The sequence below is a fragment of the Myotis myotis genome, unplaced genomic scaffold (assembly GCF_014108235.1).
Source record: "Myotis myotis isolate mMyoMyo1 unplaced genomic scaffold, mMyoMyo1.p scaffold_m19_p_12, whole genome shotgun sequence".
In the NCBI taxonomy this organism is placed as follows: domain Eukaryota; kingdom Metazoa; phylum Chordata; class Mammalia; order Chiroptera; family Vespertilionidae; genus Myotis; species Myotis myotis.
In genome coordinates this window covers 17076876-17095214 of record NW_023416316.1, presented here as the reverse complement: position 1 = coordinate 17095214, position 18339 = coordinate 17076876, and the positions used below count along the sequence as shown (strand labels likewise).

The window sequence follows — 18339 nt, the reverse complement described above, 5'->3', positions numbered from 1 at the left end:
GCCTGGGACCCCTTGGTTCTTACCGCTCACCTTACTCGCGAGCCATGAGCCTGGCTTCTGGCTGAACAGTGCTGCTCCTTAGCGCTGCCTTGGAGGCAGGAGAGGCTCCCGCCACCGCCAAAGCACTCGCCAGCCATGAGCCCAGCTTCTGGCCGAGCAGCGTTTCCCCTGTGGGAGTGCACTGACCACCAGGGGGCAGCTCCTGCATTGAGCGTCTGTTCCCTGGTGGTCAGCATGCATCATAGAGGCCAGTTGTTCCACCACGTAGTCAATTTACATATTAGGATTTTATTATATAGTATGACATGCAGGAAAGCTCTTTGTTTTGGAATATTTATCATGTAACCACCCAGTTTCCTGAGCTCAGTGTTTCTAATGGATTTTCACCTTATAAGGTATATCATCACATCTTTTGCCAAAATGAAAATTGTTACTCTTAACTTTTTCATTTTATGCCCTTTATTTATTTTATAAATTTATATATTATGGCTTTTGCTAGAACTCACAGAATGATGTTAAAATCAAGCCCTGGCCAGTGTGGTTCAGTTGGTTGGGCATCATCCCATGCACCAAAAGATTACCGATTTGATTCCTAGTCAGTGCACATGCCTGGGTTGCAGGCTTGATCTCTCATAGGGGCATGCAAGAGACAACCAATTGATGATCTACTCTCACAATGATGTTTATATATATAAATATATTGATTTCAGAGAGGAAAAGAAAGAAAGAGAGATAGAAATATCAATGATGAGAGAATAAATTTTCTGGTTCCATTTTTCTATTACTTGGATTTTGAGATATGTTTTATGATTATAAATGAAAAAGTGCAACATAATTTAGAAGTTATCTAATCTAAGAGAAACATGCAAATTGACTGCACCTCCGCTATGCCCCAAGTCATGCCCACCAGCCAATTAGAGCGATTATATGCAAATTATCCCAACCAAGATGGCGGCCAGCAGCCACAGAGCTGGAGCAACCAGGAGGCTTGGTTGCCCTGGTGATGGAGGAAGCCAAGGAGGAAGCCAAGCTTCCTGCCTGCGGCCTCTGTTCAAGGCAACAAAGTTTCAATTATAGAAGATAAATACATCCCAGATACCTGCTTCCAGCCAGCCTCCACTGGGAGCTTGGGTGGCTGGGGGCCATGGCCATCCTGCAAACAGCCATCAGCCCCTCACCCAGGCTGGCCAGGCACCCCAGGGGGGACCCCCACCCTGAAGGGGCTGTGGCCAACCTGCAAACAGGCTTCAACCCCTCACCCAGGCTGGCCACACCCTCATGGGGTGAGGGTCCCTGCTGGGGGCCATGGCCATCCTGCAAACAGCCATCAGCCCCTCACCCAGGCTGGCCAGGCACCCCAGCAGGGACCCCACTCTGAAGGGGCTGTGGCCAGCCTGCAAACAGCCATCAGCCACTCACCCAGGCTGGCCAGGCACCCCACCGGGGACCCCACCCTGAAGGGGCTTGGCCATCCTGCAAACAGCCATCAGCCCCTCACCCAGGCAGGCCAGGCACTCCAGCAGGGACCCCCACCCTGAAGGGGGTGTGGTCAGTTTGAAAACAGCTCTCAGCCCCTCACCCAGGCTGGCCACACACCCCAGCAGGACCCCCATCCTCATCCAGGACACCCTTCAGGGCAAACCAGCTGGCCCCCACCCATGCACCAGGCCTCTATCCTATATAATAAAAGGGTAATATGCAAATTGACCTTAACAGCAGAACAACTGGGAATGACTGGTCACTATGACACACTGACCACCATGGGGCAGAAGCTCAATGTAGGAGCTGTCCGCTGGTGGTCAGTGCACTCCCAAAGCGGGGGCTCTGCTCAGCCACAAGCCAGGCTGATGGCTGCCAGTATAGCAGTGGTGGTGGGAGCTTCTCCTGCTTCCTCAGCAGCGCTAAGGATGTCTGACTGCAGCTCAGGCCTGCTCCCCACTGGCAAGTGGACAGCCCCTGAGGGCTCCTGGGCTGCCAGAAGGATGTCTGACTGCCGGCTTAGGCCCAATCCTCCGGGGAGTGGGCCTAAGCCAGCAGGTGGTCTCCCCCCGAGGGGTCCCAAACTGCAAAAGGGCACAGGCCAGGCTGAGCGACAAATTTTTGTGCACCGGGCTGCTAGTCTACATATATAAAAGGCTAATCTACTAAGTGTCCCTCCACCCATCCAACTGGTTGCTATGATGTGCACTGACCACCAAGGGGCAGACACTCAATGCAGGAGCTGCCATAATGCACACTGGCCATTTATAGAGAAATGGCAGCACGGACCTGGTGCCAACAAAGCAACACTTGGCTTTCCCCAAGTGGGACACAGGCCCCACCACCACCAGAGATATCCCACCAAATCGCAGCCAACGCTGCCATGGTGCAAAATACAGCCAACAACCTAGCCCAGCCTGGAAACGGTGGCTGTGGGTGTAGGGTAATGATGTCACATAGTAATGCCTGGCTTCCTCTCCCTAGTGACTAGCCTCCTTGCAGTTTCTTCAGCCCAGGAGCATGACTTGCTTTATAGCCAGGTGGAAACATTTACACTTTAACCAATGTCTGTGAAGCTTTTTCACGTGCCTCATCTCACTTGATCCTCACAGAAGTCCTGGAGTAGGTAGATAGGAGACTCAGTAGAATCCTATTTTCTTTTCATTAGCAAGACAACAGAGATTTAGAAAGTTTAGAAACTTGACCTGAATGAAAAGAAGAAATGGTGGACCTTGAAAATGACTTCAGGTTTTCTCACTGCGCAGAATATAGTCAAACACTGCTGCAGTTAAATATTTTACCCTTTGTTCTCCCTGTGTGATCTACAATAATAATCTGCTTCATGTTGATATTTACTGCTGTGTTGCTGACAATTACCTGAAGGAGAAGTTGGGGTGCTTCATTGGGCTGGAAAAAGTTTAGCTAAATCAGAAAGCAGGTTTAATTAAGCAAGTTTATTCTATATCTATAAAAGGCTAAGTTGACTTGTGCATGTGTGATACATATAAAGCTCTTGCTGGCGCCAATCGCACTCATGTGTTTCCATCTGTCATTGTCGATCATAAATTTGGTTGACACTTCTATTATAGAGAAAGGGTGAATAGCGATATTAAAATAGTTCTTCTAATAAATTTCCTTTTAATGTGCACGAATCTGTGCACTGGGACACTAGTAAATGAATAAAAGATATACTCATAAGCATATAAGACTGGCCAAGAGAGTGAATGTCAGGAGAAGGAGTCAATAGCTGTGGGAAGTTCAGGGCAATGGAGAGAACCAAGAGGACAATAAAGATCTTTTGCATCATTCATGTCTTCACAGTGTTACAATGCACCCTGTGCCTATGTGGAAGTTGTTCTCCCAGAGGTTGGAGACGAGTTGTCCTATTTTAAACAAAATTGTGATTTTCCTATTTTAAACAAAATCTAGTATTTGGCTATATATTCCAGAAGTGTGGGGAAATCTTTATGCTGGTAGAAGTACAGGGATGGAGTTAGGTGGCGCAGTGGGGGCTGAGGGGAAGCTCAGCTCTGCCTGGGTAGCCTCAGTTCATTGTTGCAGGTGGGACCAGGAGCAGAGCTCAGGTGAACTTGTCCTGTTTGCCTTTTCCCTCCTCTTTCCTGTCCTCCTATTGCTATTGCCTTTCTTCCAAAGCAACTGTGGGACTGTGATCCAGAAAGGGCTCTCTGTTACTCTTCCAGTTCTTTCATTTTTTATGCCATATGTGAGAAGGAAGGGGAGCACTGTATTTTGTGTGCCATGGCCATGATGTCCCCCGCCCCCCGTCCCTCACCCCCACCCCCCGCCGCATCTACTAAATTGATTCCTATGGCTTTCCAAATGTTGGGAAAAGAATCAGCCAGGCTGTTCTCAGCACCAGGAAAGCATTTCACGTGTAGGGTAGTAGATCCAACAGCTATTCTCTGATTAAATAAAAGGAAACCTTCATGGTTACACATATTGCAAAGAAGATGGAAATAGAATGAAGGTGACTCCTTTACTGTAATCTATTGGTATACTACATGTGATCCAGTAGCATAGATGCAAATCACTAATCCTTGTCATTGTTTCGTGGCCACCTCACAAAATGGCACTATCCAGCAAAATATTATTTAGTAGCAAAATATATTTTAATTGAAACATCATTTTCAGTATCTGAATAAAAATGTGTACCAGGTACTTTCCCAACAGACAGCAGAGTATGTACATTTTGTGAGTGGAGCAGCATCTATTTAATATATTTTTATATAGAAAATACAGGCATATTTAAAAATGGAAACATGTAAGAAAGTACGTCACAAGAAGGAACAAAATATAACACAAAATAAAAAGGTAAACCCCAAATAACATGTGTACTACACAAAACGAGACCCAGCACCGTGTTGGAATTTCTTTGCGTAAGTTCTGGGATGCCCAGGGCTACCAGGAAGAGATGACCCTGTTCTTAGGGAGAGCGCCTTGGTTGTGCAGTGGTTAAAACCCAGTCCTCCTTTTCCTGGAACAAAAAACAAAACAAAACAGAGAGATTCAACAGAAAAGACTGAACTGAAGAGGTAATAGCCCCTTTGGGGTCAATTTGAACAGGATTGAAAGTCTCAGATACCTGGGCATTATCCATGGCGCTGTTTGTACGGATGGGAGTCATTCCTTGAGACAACTAAAGGGCATGAAGATCATGTGCTAACTCATGAAAAAATCTGAGAATCAGCAGACCCGGGTTTTAGCCTTGGCTTTGTCTCTAGTTTCCTGTCTGATAATCCTCTCATCTGTAAACTGAGGGGTTTGGACTTTGTGAAAGGTCTCTTATAGCTTTCACAGTCTATAATTTTTATTTGTGGTATTTGTTTAGGATCAATTTTACGAAGAAGCATACAGAGATCGGGGAAACACAATCCCCTTTTTAAGGATTGAACTACCTGGGAACCATACCAGGTGAGTCTTATTCATTGGTAGAGAAGGTAACTGGTTGAGGTATTTAATTAATGCTACAGGGCATTTTTTTTTGCTGGCTGTCACAGATGCCCAGAAATCGCTCCATCTGTCAACAAACATTTGTTGAGCATTAATTTTTGTGCCTGTGCTAAGCACGAGGGATACAATCTTTTGCCTACTCGATCTCATGGGAGAGAAGAAAATAAAAAATGATTTGTAAACATTTATTGTTCTAATTTCTCAGAAAAGCTTCCTCCCCTTCCCATTTCAGGGACTTATATTCCATCTTCTTTCCTCTGGGAACTGCCAGCCTCCTCTCTCCTTTACCCAAAGGTAAGGTAAAAGTTTTGACAAGAAGACTCTTCATGTTAGTACGACATAGCCCGACCTAGGACCACAGTTGACTGATTGATTCATGGTTGGCCCCTGAATGCACCTGGACTAGGCAGTTCTGGATTTTTAAACTGGGTCAGAACACTGTTTCAGTGGATACAGTAGTATGACGTGTAAATGCAGGGGCTGCAAGCAGTTCTGTCCTTTCATGGGAACTGAACAGCAGAAAAAACCACTCTGCAGCAAGAGGAGGGAGGGAGTAGATGCTGGAGAGAGAAGGAGAGGCAGGAGGTGGAGAAGCTTCAGGTGGCTTTCAAGTCCTCAGTTGGATCCTCCTGAGGTTCAGCCATCCATGTAATCGGGTTCCACACAAGGCCCCTCAATTGTGATAACAAATTCCTTTCTTTGCTTAAGCTAGTTAGAGTTGCAATTAGAGAGTCCTAACTAATATGGATCTTCTAGAAAAATGGCTCACAGTATAATGGGGGGCAGAAGGGGGGAGAATGCCCAGTCCTTGAATGTGGGATACACTTCCCAGCTTAATTTGCCATATATTTTTTGATTCCTTTATCAAACGTTTGCACAAAAATGTAATTTTGTTCTCTTTATTAGACAGTATTTTCACATAGGCTAAAAACCTCCCTTCCCCTTGTCAAAAAAGACTCCTTTGGTAGTATTTTGATGTTAGGAAACCACATAAACGCAGGCTTCCTTTTCTTATTTGAAAGAATTGAAATAGAAAGTCTAAAATTATAAGAATGTTATAAATAGTTCCTGTTCCTTTTTGAGTCACTGTAATTCTTATTCCTTTTATTTTCTCTCTCCTCTTACTTTCCCCAGAAATCGATTTCAGTTTGACTCTCATTTTTTTGTATCATTCAACTCTACTCTCAATGAAAGTATCATCTTTATCTTGGAAGCTTCTATATAGACTTGTACAATCCAAGCTTGCTCTTTAGGGTTCAGTTTATTTTTTCTCTCTGCAGAGATGGCATATGCTTGAGATGATATGAGGACATTCATTGGCACAAGATGGATTTTTTTTGTTAATGAAATTCTTATTTAAATAGATTATTGTCCTTAAAAGTTGACTTTGACATTCCAATCAAAATAAAATAAAAGGAAATGAAAAAGAAGAGTTGTTTTCAATTAATTAAATTTCCCATTTTTAAAAGTGAATATGCTCTTTGTTTTCAATGACTCCTATAAGATTGAAGTAACTGTACATTATACAAATCTAAATGATGTAATGCAATAGTGCATTTTGAAAGTCATAAAATAGAGCTGGTACTACTCCAACATTGCAACATTTTTATATTGAAAATATCCATGGTATGATGACAATTTAGTTGATATTTCCTGAGGTTTAAAACAGTCAAGAAAGAACAACGCTGGAAGCATTATGTTTCTGATTTCAAACGATATTACAAAGCTATAGTAATCAAAACAGTATAGCATTGCCATAGAAGCAGATACATAGATCAATGCACAGAAGAGAGAACCCAGAAATAAATCCAGGCACACATAGTCAATTAACTAATGACAAAGGAGCCAGAATCTACAACAGGGAAAGGATAGTCTCTTCAGTAAATGCTATTGGGAAAACTGGATGGCATGTGTAAAGGAATGAAACTATGTTATATCATACAAAAAATTAACTCAAAATGAATTAAAGAAAATATGGGCAGTAAGCTCCTTGACATTGATCTTGGCAATGATTTTTTGGATTTGATACCAAAAGCAAAGGCAACCCAAGACAAATCAACAAGTGGTACTACATCAAACTAAAAAGTTTATGCACAGCAAAGGAAACTATAAAAAAAAAAGAAAAGGCCACCTACTGAGTGGGAGAAAATGTTTGCAAATCATGTATCTGATAAAGAGTTAATTTCCAAAATATATAAAGAACTCATATAACTCAACAACCAAAAATCAAACAATCCAATTAAAAAATGGGCAGAGGATTTGAATAGACATTTTTCCCAAAGAGGACATACAGATGGCCAATACACATGAAAAGATGCTCAAATTACTAATCATTAGAGAAATGCAAATTAAAACCACAATAAGGTATCACCTCACACATGTTAGAATGGCTATTATAAAAAAGACAAAAATAACAAGTGGAGAAAAGGGAACCTTGTGCATTGTTGGTGGGAATGTAAATTGGTGTAGCCACTATGAAAAACAGTAGAGAGAGTCCTCAAAAAAAAAAAAAAATAGAACTACCATAAAATCTAGTAATTCCACTTCTGGAATATTATTCAGCCATAAAAGAGAAGAAAATATTGCCATTTTCAACAACAATGATGGATCTTGAGGGCATTATGCTATCTGAAATAAGTCAGAGAAAAACAAATACTGTATCACCTCACTTAAGTGTGGAATCTAAAACAAACCAAAAAATCAAAACCAAACTCATATACAGAAAACAGATTAGTGGCTGCAAGAGGTGGACTGAAGGAGTGGAAGGTTGGTGAATGGAATAAGAAATCAAAAGGAACAAACATCCTGTTGTAAAATAAATAAGTCATGGGGATGTAATGTACAGCATGGCAACTATAATTAATAATATTGTATTGCATATTTGAAAGTTAAGACAATAAATCTTTTTATCTTAACAGTTCTCATGAAACAAAAAAAAAACATTTTGTAACTATGCATGGTGATAGATGTTAACTAGATTTATTGTTGGGATCATTTCACAATATATATACAGATATCAAATCATTATGTTGTACACTTGAAATAATGTAATGTTGTATCTATGCCAATCCACAATTTTATAAGAAACCTTATTTTTTAAACGATTTCCCCTTTGACTTATTTTTATGATCTTTTCTCAATTATATTTATCTAATTAGATATTAGAAACCAATTGACAGAACATATATTTACATAACATTTTTGTAGTCAATTACATTTATTTTTGTTGTAACCAGGAATGCAAATGAAGGTCAATAAATGTATTGAGTTTATTATTTACTTTACACTCTTAAGTGTAAAAAAATACAATCTTCTATTCAAGAAGGCAGTTGACTTGTTTAACCCTTTTTTTATGGAAAAATATGCAATGCTTCACGAATTTGAGTCATCCTTGTGTAGGGGTCAAGCTAACCTGCCCTGTATTATTCCAATTTTGGTATATGTGCGGCCAAAATGAGTACAAGATTATTTACTTTTGAGGCATCATTGTTTGATTTGTCAATCCTTAACTAATATTTCTTTGTGTTGGCTTTAGTTCAAATTTAGAGAGTGTATCTCACAATGGACATTTTTGGATATAAAATGCTCACCCTCACACTAGAGATACCTTCTGGTTCTTGAACAACTTAACCTGAATTTTTATCTCTTTATGTTATTGATAAACATTAGTCTTTGGTTGTCTTACCTGGAACAGTCATGTCCAGTCCAAGCTGAGAGACAATGGCATCGGTTTGGTCTTACGCATTTTCCACCATTTAAGCAGGGAGACTGGCAAACAGCTGGGATAAAAAAATGCATGCATTTATTTAATCAGCACTTAGCAATCCTGAAGAAGTCCAATAAGCATGTAAGTAAGATTTGACTCTGTTTTCGTCTCCAGCCACCAACACTCCTCAGACTGTTTACATTATGCATTTCTGCCCCTTCGCTTGACCTCATGTCCTTCTGTGGCTCCTTCCAAGCTAGTTATTTTCATATTTAAGTTCCAGGTTAAGTTCTACCTATGTATTGAAATCTTTGCTGATAACTTCAAGTCCACTGTTTTTTCTCTTCTTTAATATTTTTATTTATGTAACTAATTTGGCACATACTGTTTTGAACTGTGAACTTTTCATATGCTCAATTAGACTGTAAATCCCTTGAGGGAGCTAGCACTGAACTCTATGATTCAGTCATTACATCAGACATCAACTCATGATAATAAATCAGGCAAGAGCTTGTCTAAAATAACAGATGACTCAAAAGCCCTTGTGTTGGCTAGGAAACATATTTCATGACTTTTACTGGCCTTAATTAGAATGATAGAACCTGGAGTAGAGTTAAAAATTAGCCACAGATGAAACCCTGAATGAACACTCAAAGATTTACTATAAAGACATCTTCCTTACAAATTCATAGTCTCATCACCAAACTCTTCACTTGCATGAGTCTATTTGTTAAAGAACCCTAGGATGCTAAAAACTGATAAAGACCCAACACCAGCAGGTTTAACATATCAAAGAGAAAGGAGAACATCCTACAGGGAGGAAATGAAATGCCTGTTGAGAGAAATGAGAAACATTTCAGTTTCAATTTCAGCCTCATGATAGCTTGGAAAGGTAAGCTTCCCCAGATGAACAGTTCATCTTTGGTGAGATATAAATAGATGTTCTTCTTTAATCATTCATGCATACAATATGGGGGGGGGGGGTATGTAGAATGCCAGCCAGTACCAGGCACTTGGGTGGAAGAGAGAGGACAAGAAATAAAACATTAGTCTATGTCCTTGGGGAGCCGTCTTGGTGAGTGAAGAGCAAGAGTAGGCCAACAGAATGCACATCTGTGCAATACAGTAAAAGGAAAGTATGAAACAAAGCAGGCTTAAAAATAGTAAAAATGAAGCCCAATAATTTAAAACCAACTCTCCATAGATTCTGTGTACCAATATAAAAAATATTACTCCTTTTCAGGAGCATGATGATTTAATGGTGCCTGACTGTACTAAGCACTTACTTTCTCTTCCTTGTCTAAAAGCTTAACATCTTCCTCCTTCCCTTTAACATGGGAGCTCCCATTGGTCCCTTCTGAGCCACCTTCTCATGCCATGGGTCTTCTGCATAGTCTTATTCTTTTTCCCCATGAATTTTTTTCCAATGATAACCCACAAATTTCTAACTTCAATATAGATGTATCTTCTGGGAGCAATCAGCCACCTGCCTATCAGACCTCTCCCTTGTATGTTCCACAGGCCCCTCAAAGTGAGTCAATACTTAACTCCTTATCTAAACCTCAAACCTGCTCCTCTTGGGGTCTCTGTCTCAGTAAATGGCACCATCAGAGACCCAAACTGGAAATATCAGTGTTGACTCTTCTCAGACCTTTACTCCCACAATGAAACCTTTAACTGAGTAGCGTTGATTCACCTTCCAAACTTCTCTCAAATCTATTTGGGTTGTCACTTCTCCAGACTTTATTACTGCTTGTCAATTCTGCTTTGATAACTTCCTAACTGGTCTCCTTGTAAGTCATGCTTTCTGCCATTATCCATACTGCTGCCAAAATCATTTTTCTAAAAGAAAATCTGATTGTGATTTTCCCACTTAAAACCCTTCAGTGGCTTCTGCTGCTCACTAGACATGATCCAGCATTTTGAACTTGGCACTCAAAATAAATATTTTTCTGAACCTCTGACACTAAGATGCCTGACAACTCAGTCAACTTAGCTGCTCTTCTCTGGCACATGACTCTGAAAGGTAACTTTGAGGCATTCGGATCCACCATTAGAGGGGCCATTTGAGGAATTCTTGAGAAACCTGATACCCTTTCTTTCACTGCCACCTGGGAATCTGAGTCCTACTCATCAATGTCCTCTAGGGCTTCAAGGAGCTAAGTCACCAAGACAACAAACCATGATAGGACACCTACCTGTATGACAGCGGGACCCCGTCCAGCCAGGTGGGCAGTCGCACTGATAAGGGGCCACACAGCGACCACCATTCAGACAGGGAAGAATGCATATTGCTAGAGAGGAGATCGAAAACGATTTAATGAAAATACACACACTAAGATATGTTCACGCGTTCAAAAAACATGATCCAGGAGGAGTAAAACCTTGTATGACCCACGAGAGAACTTCCCATATGTGTTGTGTTTATTAATCAGTATCACTGGGGAAACACAATTAGGAAAGTAACTCTGGCCTCTTAGCCTGCAGTCATGACTGATGCCAAATGCGCTCCTTTGGAGAAGACCCACTGTAATCAATATCTGCTAAGTGCTTTGCTTTCCCTTCACAGAATAAGCAGAATGTTCCCCATTTATTGCAGTTTCACATTTCCATTACAAATTACATAAAATGCTCTAAGAGGGTTTGGCTACCACGAGGCACTCTTCTTGTCTTGAATTAAATGTGAAAATGGGAGTCAGACAGACTATCCTACAGGCTGTTGGCAACACATTGGCAGAGATGGGAAAACTTGCTCTTTATTTCCTTGGAGCCGAGGCCTGATGGTGATTGAATCAGGCCTCTCCTATACCCTCCACAGTAAACGTTCCTCCTATTGAGCTCTTCAAAGAGGTGTAGTCTGTTTAAAAGGAGTGAGATTGTCTATCAGTTTGCTATTCCAAGTGTGGTTCTCAAACCAAAAGTATTGGCATTACCTAGGAATTGGCTGGAAATGCAGAATCTCAGGTCCCAAATCATCTACTGAATCAGAATCTGCATTTAACAACATCTCCCAGGTGATCTGTGTGCACATTAAAGCCATGAGGGCGGGTGCATGCTCAATGAGATAAGCAAGGCCTGTTGTTAGGGCACCCAGGGTAAATGTTTCCTGAGTCTTTGGACTCCTGCCATTACAGCAGGTCAAGTATGGAAACCTTAAGTGGGAAGGAATGACTGGGGAGAAGAGGAAGAAAAATGTAATTTCTCTCCTTTCTTCATCACTGTGAGAATACTTGCTATGGTGAGTTGTTAATGACCTGAATTTATTTCCATCTTATATTTTCCTTTCTAGATTAGTTGAAATAGTTACACTTAAAAAAGTTTTAGAATCTCATAAAATGTCTGGTCTTAGAAAAACCTGATGTAGACCAATGACCATCTCATTAATGACTTTTAATGTTATTTACATATACCACTCCCAATGAAAAATGAAATCATGTTTTCCTAACATGTATTTTTTAAGATAGGAAAACAAAATGTGGATTAGACATTTAAAAATGTTTAAAACCACTTATTCACGGTATCCTGGACGTTGAAATTAAAATGTATTACTATGAGAATAAATATTCTGTATTAATTTACCAACCATTGTGTAGATATGGGAATGCCAAATTTCCTTCATTGGGAAGAAATGCCCTTAATGAAAAAGAGTGAATGGTGAGCTGCAAAGTACAATGTTAAGCAATGCCATGAATTTACAGCTGTAGCTACGAGTGGCAGAATATATAAAAAGACTAGAGATGAAGGAAGACAGAGTCTGGGAAACCCCTGATGATCAGCTCCTTTCCAGATGATCCTTAGACATTTGTGCCAGGAGAATGTGGAGATGACGGATGTTGATGAGTATATTTTCATGGTCTAATATTCTAGATCTCCTGAAAGTGATTGGCATATTCCGATCATCTCTAGCTGCCCTGTCTGGCCTGCTGCAGGGTAAGCAAATACATCCCTGCCACCAGCAGAGCCAGTTCCTAGTAACTCTGAGTTGGCAGCTTCCAGGAAAATTATCAGAACTCCAAGTAAGGTTTGAAGAAAGACTCACGTTCTTCACAGAGGCGCCCCATCCAGCCGTCTGGACAGGAGCAAGCATTTGGGCGTTGGCAGATACCTCCATTCTGACACGGGAATCGACAGACGGCTGTAAAAGAAGCAGATGGTCATAAATCGAGGGAATTATGGAAGGGTGGTTGTCAGAAAATAGAATTACTCATGTATATTGCATACTATATCCTTGACTTAAGCTTTAAGGAAGAGAAACAAAACGGAATCTCAAGATTTGGTTGGGGATGAACCTGAGGGGCTCAGAAGGGCCACAACACGGCTATCAAGGTTTTAGTAATTTGGAGACTCAGGGTGAGGGGGACAAGGTGGCTTATGTAAAGGAATGTCCCTTTACAAGATGTGCAAATGCCCTTTCAAAGGTGGCCTTTGGTGGCCAGGAGCTCTTTGGTGCTGCCACCACCTCATATTATCTTAAGACAAAAGAAGAAACAAGAGCAAACGAACACACAACCCTTATTTTGACTTCTCATGTTAACTAAAATCTGGACTATTCCCTGAAGATGCCACCTCCTCAGCAGCCCTCTTAAAAGAAGGTTGCACTTTCTCTTACATCCCATGTGCTGATGATGTCATATCTCACTGTTGCTTTCAGAAAATTAATTTTCTTTCTCCTGTAATAATCCTACACATTTTTGAGGCTCATGCCATTCATCATGGACTACTTCAATTCTCCCTGCCACCATAAGTTATGAAAGACTTTGGCTTTCACACCAAATCCAAATCTGATCATTGTCCATGGGGCCATGTGGACAACCACTCCAACAACTTATTATTTTTTTAGTTCCTTGGATATGTGTATCTTGTTCACTAGCATAGTTCCTGACTTTCAGTAAATGTTTCTAGAATGAATGGAACAATTAAGATTTGTAAATAAAATTATTAGAAAAGTATACATTTTAGAAGGACATGCTTGAATGCCTTGTTATTTACCTCTTTTTATTTTGCAGAATTACAAGCATAGAATATTTTATTCCCCCAAGATTTTATTGAAAGCACACACAAAATTCGTCCTTGGGTTTGAAAATTCCATACAGCAAGTAAAGAGACAGAAGTGCTCATGTGAACACGGAGTGCTGGTCACCCACCCGAGTATGGCCAGATGGGGTGAGAGCTGTTTCCCTGAGGCTGCCTGGTACCTCTTGTTTTATACTCTGCCCATTAGGTGGGCTGTCCCATCTCCTATGGGATTTGGGGCCTGCCTAGGATAGGTGGGTAAAACTGGAATCTGTGCTGAAAATACTTGAGAGGCCAAGAGGTGCACCCAGGACCCAGACATGACACTGCTTCCCTTAGCAGCTGAGAATACTCCCGAGATTTGGAGAGAAGACGTGCCTGAGGATCCATGATTAACTCAGGAAGGGACACTGTGCTGGGCTAGAGTTCTGTGTGCAAGCTTTCAAAACTCAAACCAATAAAGTAAAAAAATAAAATGACACAAACGTTAAAATTTAAAGACAAAGAAAAATAAAACAGCATGCTCTCTACTTTTGGAATGCGTTAGATTTGGCATAACTCTAACTTAAATGAATCTTCACGAACTGGCTTCCAAAAGGTCAGGTAGTGCCCTAGCCTGGTTGCGGCCTACATCAGACTTCCATATATATTTCCCTATGGTTTCCCTAAGAATAACCATCCAAACGTTTCCTTACCCCGGCAAGTGGGAGGTGATGTCCAGTTTCCACTCTCTAGGCAAACACTCCTTAGGGAACCTTCCAACATGTATCCACTGTAACACGAGTAGGTGATCATGTCCCCATACTGATAATGTACGCCTCGAGCAATTGCATTTGGTACATGACTTGGTGGACCGCATGAGATTTCTGTAGGAAAACAAAACAACAATGAGGCTTGTGCTACTGACCCAGCCAGTGGGTGGAGAACATAGTCTCATTTCTAAGACTGAATTAACTTAAGGAGCAACAAACAAACAAAAACAAACGAACAAACACACAAAAACCCCCAAAACATAAAGGCTACCATTTCACCTATAAATATCTAAGCGATACGAGGAACTAAAAGCATCATTTGCTGCTGTCTAGCAAAATTAGATGTGCAAGATCAAAAGTTTTGTGTTCTGATTTAAATGTTGAAGCTGAGCTGTGTTATACTCAAGGCAGGACGTCTGCAGGAGACCAAGAAGGAGCTCTGGGAATTTGCGTAAGACGTGGCTGCAAGAGAGCTTCATTGCAGGCTGCTTATCTAATTAGAAGAGAAGGAGCAGGAGGATTACTTGCAGTCCACTATTTTAGAATAAAAAGCACTAACTGAAGCATTACATATTCTTTTAAAAAATATATGTATTTTTATTGATTTCAGAGAGGAAGGGGGAGGGAAAGACAGGTATCTCAACATCAATGATGAGAGAATCATTGATCAGCTGCCTCCTGTACGCCCCCTACTGGGAATCGAGCTCGCAACTTGGGCATGTGACCTTGACTGGAATCGAACCTGGGACCCTTCAGTCCACAGGCAGAAGCTCTATTCACTGAGCCAAACCGGCTAGGGCTGCAGTACTGCATATTCCATCAGGCTGTTTTATTAGTGCCTACAACAGTGCCAGGCATGCAATGGATGCTCTGTATATATTTGAAAAATGAGCAAACGAATGAATATTGTCTCTGGCCTATAAATACTGATTTTACACACCTTGATGAGGTTTCTGACATTCAAGGTTTCATATTACTTTCCTTTTTTTCAAGTCTATAAAACAGTGGCTTCTCTACTTTGGGAATGTGTTAGATTTTGCATAAGTCTAACTTAAATGAATCTTCACGAACTGGCTTCCAAAAGGTGACTTAGTGCTGTAGCCCAGTGGTCGGCAAACCGCGGCTCGTAAGCCACATGCGGCTCTTTGGCCCCTTGAGTGTGGCTCTTCCATAACATACCACATGTGGGCGTGCATGTACACTGCAATTAAAACTTCGTGGCCCATGCGCAGAAGTCGGTTTTCGGCCTGGGAGAGTCTATTTTGAAGAAGTGGTGTTAGAAGAAGTGGGGGGGTGTTAGTCGGTCAGGCGACGGGAGATGCAGCGCAGGCGGGCCGCAGGATACGCAGCGCAGGGGAGGTACATTGTTTTGAGGTACACTTGCTGAGGTCGACCCCTTCCAACTCTTCCATTCACACTCATCTTGTATACTTGTTTCAGATAGACGAGTGTGGATGGGAGAGTTGGAAGGGGTAGACCTCAGTGAACGTACCTCAATCAGATTGAGGACGTTTTTAGCAAAGGCCAGCTTAGGAGTACCCTAATTAAGTTAATAACAATGTACCTACCTATATAGTTTAAGTTTAAAAAATTTGGCTCTCAAAAGAAATTTCAATCGTTGTACTGTTGATATTTGGCTCTGTTGACTAATGAGTTTGCCGACCACTGCCCTAGCCAGTTTGGCTCAGTGGACGGAGCGACAGCCCGCTGACTGAAAGGTCCTGGTTTCAATTCCGGTCAAGGGCACGTACCTGGCCCTGGTTGGGAGCCCATGAAGGAGGCAACCAACTGATGTGTCTCTCTCACATTGATGCTTCTCTCTGTCTCTCCCCCTCCTTTCCACTCTCTCTAAAAATCAATAAAAAAAATATCCTCAGGTGAGGATTAACAACAACAACAACAACAAATTTAAGGTCACTTAGTGGTCAGGATACAATTCAAAACTTTTCAGAGGGGATGTTCAATGTACATCATCCTTTTAAATTTTCTTTTTCTTCCAAGGAGAGCACAAATATTAATTTAATCAGTAGGATAACAAATATGTATTAATATCTACTGTGTATCAGAAACTGGAAAAAATAAATGATGATAATGCTGTCCCTTATCTCAGACAAGACAGGAATGACAAAGAATACTGCAATACAACTTAGAAAGAGCAGAAGTAGAGCCCTGGATACTATGCTTTAGAAAAAAAAAAAAAGAGTAACTAAATTGAATTAGTGAAATGGGATATAAATTAGTAATGTAATATAAATTACTATTACTGATTGGAATGTGACTTTGCGCTTAGGATTGTCAGGGTGTAATTCATAGTGAGAGTGGTTTTTGGATGAGGCTACAAAGCTCGAGTGGGTCAGGGGGAAAGAGCTTCCAGGCTGGGGAGCAGCATGTTGCACGATCATGGAGAGATGATGGGTGGTTTATACAAGTGGTTATCAAGCATGGATTTCAGATCCCCTATACGGGAATCATCTTGGCTCCTTATTAAAAATGCAAATTTCAGGGGTTCCTAGGATAGGAGTCTGCATCTTACATACTTTCCCTGGGTGATTCTCATGCACATTAAAATTTTAATCCCTGATTTGTAAGAATATGTAACAGGAGGAGGTAAAATACCTTAATCAATAAAGAAATTTTAAAAAAGATAAAAAGAATATATAAAGAACTCTAAAAAAATCAATAAGAAAACAAACAACCCAATAAAAATATCTTATAATTTTAGTGAACTGTAAAAAAAAAAAAAAAAAAAGAATGAGGAAAGTGGCTGTTCAGGTTCTTCAGGCAAGATATTTCGTTCTAAGCCAAAGACTTCCAGTCTAATAGAAAGTACAAAAGAGAGACTGAGGATAACAAACAATAGTGGGAATGGTCTCCTTCTCACCAAGTCAACCCCTGGTCCTCTCAAGAACACTGAGGAACAACTGAGCATACACTGAAGGAGCATGGGAACAAGCGCAGGTCTCTCCTGCTAGTTCTTTCAGTGCCCTGAGTGGTAAGTCTCAAGGAGCCAAGATCAACGTGAGGATATGTGGGCAGGAGGAGGCCGCCTGCAATACACAGTTTCCTGGGGTAAAGTAAACATGCTAATGCTGCAGTAGGGCTGCCAGTTAAAGTTCAAGGACTTGGGCTATTGGTATAAGGAGATGTTGCTAATGTATATCAGTTCACTGATCCTTCGAAACTAACATATAAGATAGGTATTGGTACTATTCACTTTACATAAGAGCCCTAACGTTCAGGGAAGTTAGGGTACTAGCATAAGCTTAGAGTTAGAAAGTTTTGAGGATAGAATTCAAGTCAAGCTCTTCTCTGGTTCCAGATTCTCGAGGCCCTCATACATGCATTTCTTATCTCCCTAACTGGAGTGCAAGTGTCCTGAAGATGGAGACCATTGCAGGCATAATTGATTCCTGTATCATGTAGCCCAGTGCCTTGCATCTGGGTAGATTCAATGAATAGTTGTTCATTGATTGCTATAGAGGGAGTACCTTGGAATACAAGGAAGGCTGGAGGGCAGGAAGTTGGGCAGGGGGGATGTTTTAAGTGTAGAAAATGTCAAGAATTATCATGAGGCAGCAGGAGGTGCTGCCAGACGGCCTATTACATATCAAGGGGGTGCCCGCCCAGAGATTCTCAAATTGTGGTTACGGCACTGGCAGTATCACCATCAGTACCACCCGGGAACTTGCTAGAAATGCAAATTTCAGGCCTCATCCCAGACCTACTAGATCAGAAACTCTAGGCCTCTGAGGGGCAGGGGAGCAGCAAGGTTTTTAAGAAACCTTCTAGGTGGTTCTCATGCAGGCTCAAGCTTGAGAACCATGGTGGAATAATGTTTGTATTGCAAAGCATTCAGAGCTGATTAAGGGATAGTTTGGGAACTCTGACGATGTGGAGAGAAATTGTGTTTTAGATTTA

The 18339-nt window shown here is 41.2% G+C and overlaps 1 protein-coding gene, 1 long non-coding RNA gene and 1 other non-coding gene across 3 annotated transcripts in view; 1 reads left to right on the top strand and 2 right to left on the bottom strand.

Moving 5' to 3' along the window:
- Nucleotides 1-4187: 4187 nt before the first annotated feature.
- SVEP1 (sushi, von Willebrand factor type A, EGF and pentraxin domain containing 1) overlaps nucleotides 4188-18339 on the bottom strand; it is a 148638-nt gene continuing 134486 nt past the window's right edge. The window contains exons 44-48 of the mRNA XM_036330047.1: nucleotides 14365-14535; nucleotides 12696-12791; nucleotides 10855-10950; nucleotides 8636-8729; nucleotides 4188-4474 (exon numbers count right to left, since the gene is read on the bottom strand). Coding sequence (XP_036185940.1) covers nucleotides 4453-4474; nucleotides 8636-8729; nucleotides 10855-10950; nucleotides 12696-12791; nucleotides 14365-14535 — 479 coding nt within the window. The 3' untranslated portion in view covers nucleotides 4188-4452. The remainder of the gene's footprint in view (nucleotides 4475-8635; nucleotides 8730-10854; nucleotides 10951-12695; nucleotides 12792-14364; nucleotides 14536-18339) is intronic.
- Nucleotides 4827-6951, top strand: LOC118667198. Its single transcript, XR_004971184.1, has 3 exons — nucleotides 4827-4911; nucleotides 5183-5244; nucleotides 6085-6951. It is a non-coding gene; the product is annotated as an uncharacterized LOC118667198 (long non-coding RNA).
- LOC118667861 lies at nucleotides 8307-8411 on the bottom strand. Its single transcript, XR_004971436.1, has one exon. It is a non-coding gene; the product is annotated as a U6 spliceosomal RNA (small nuclear RNA).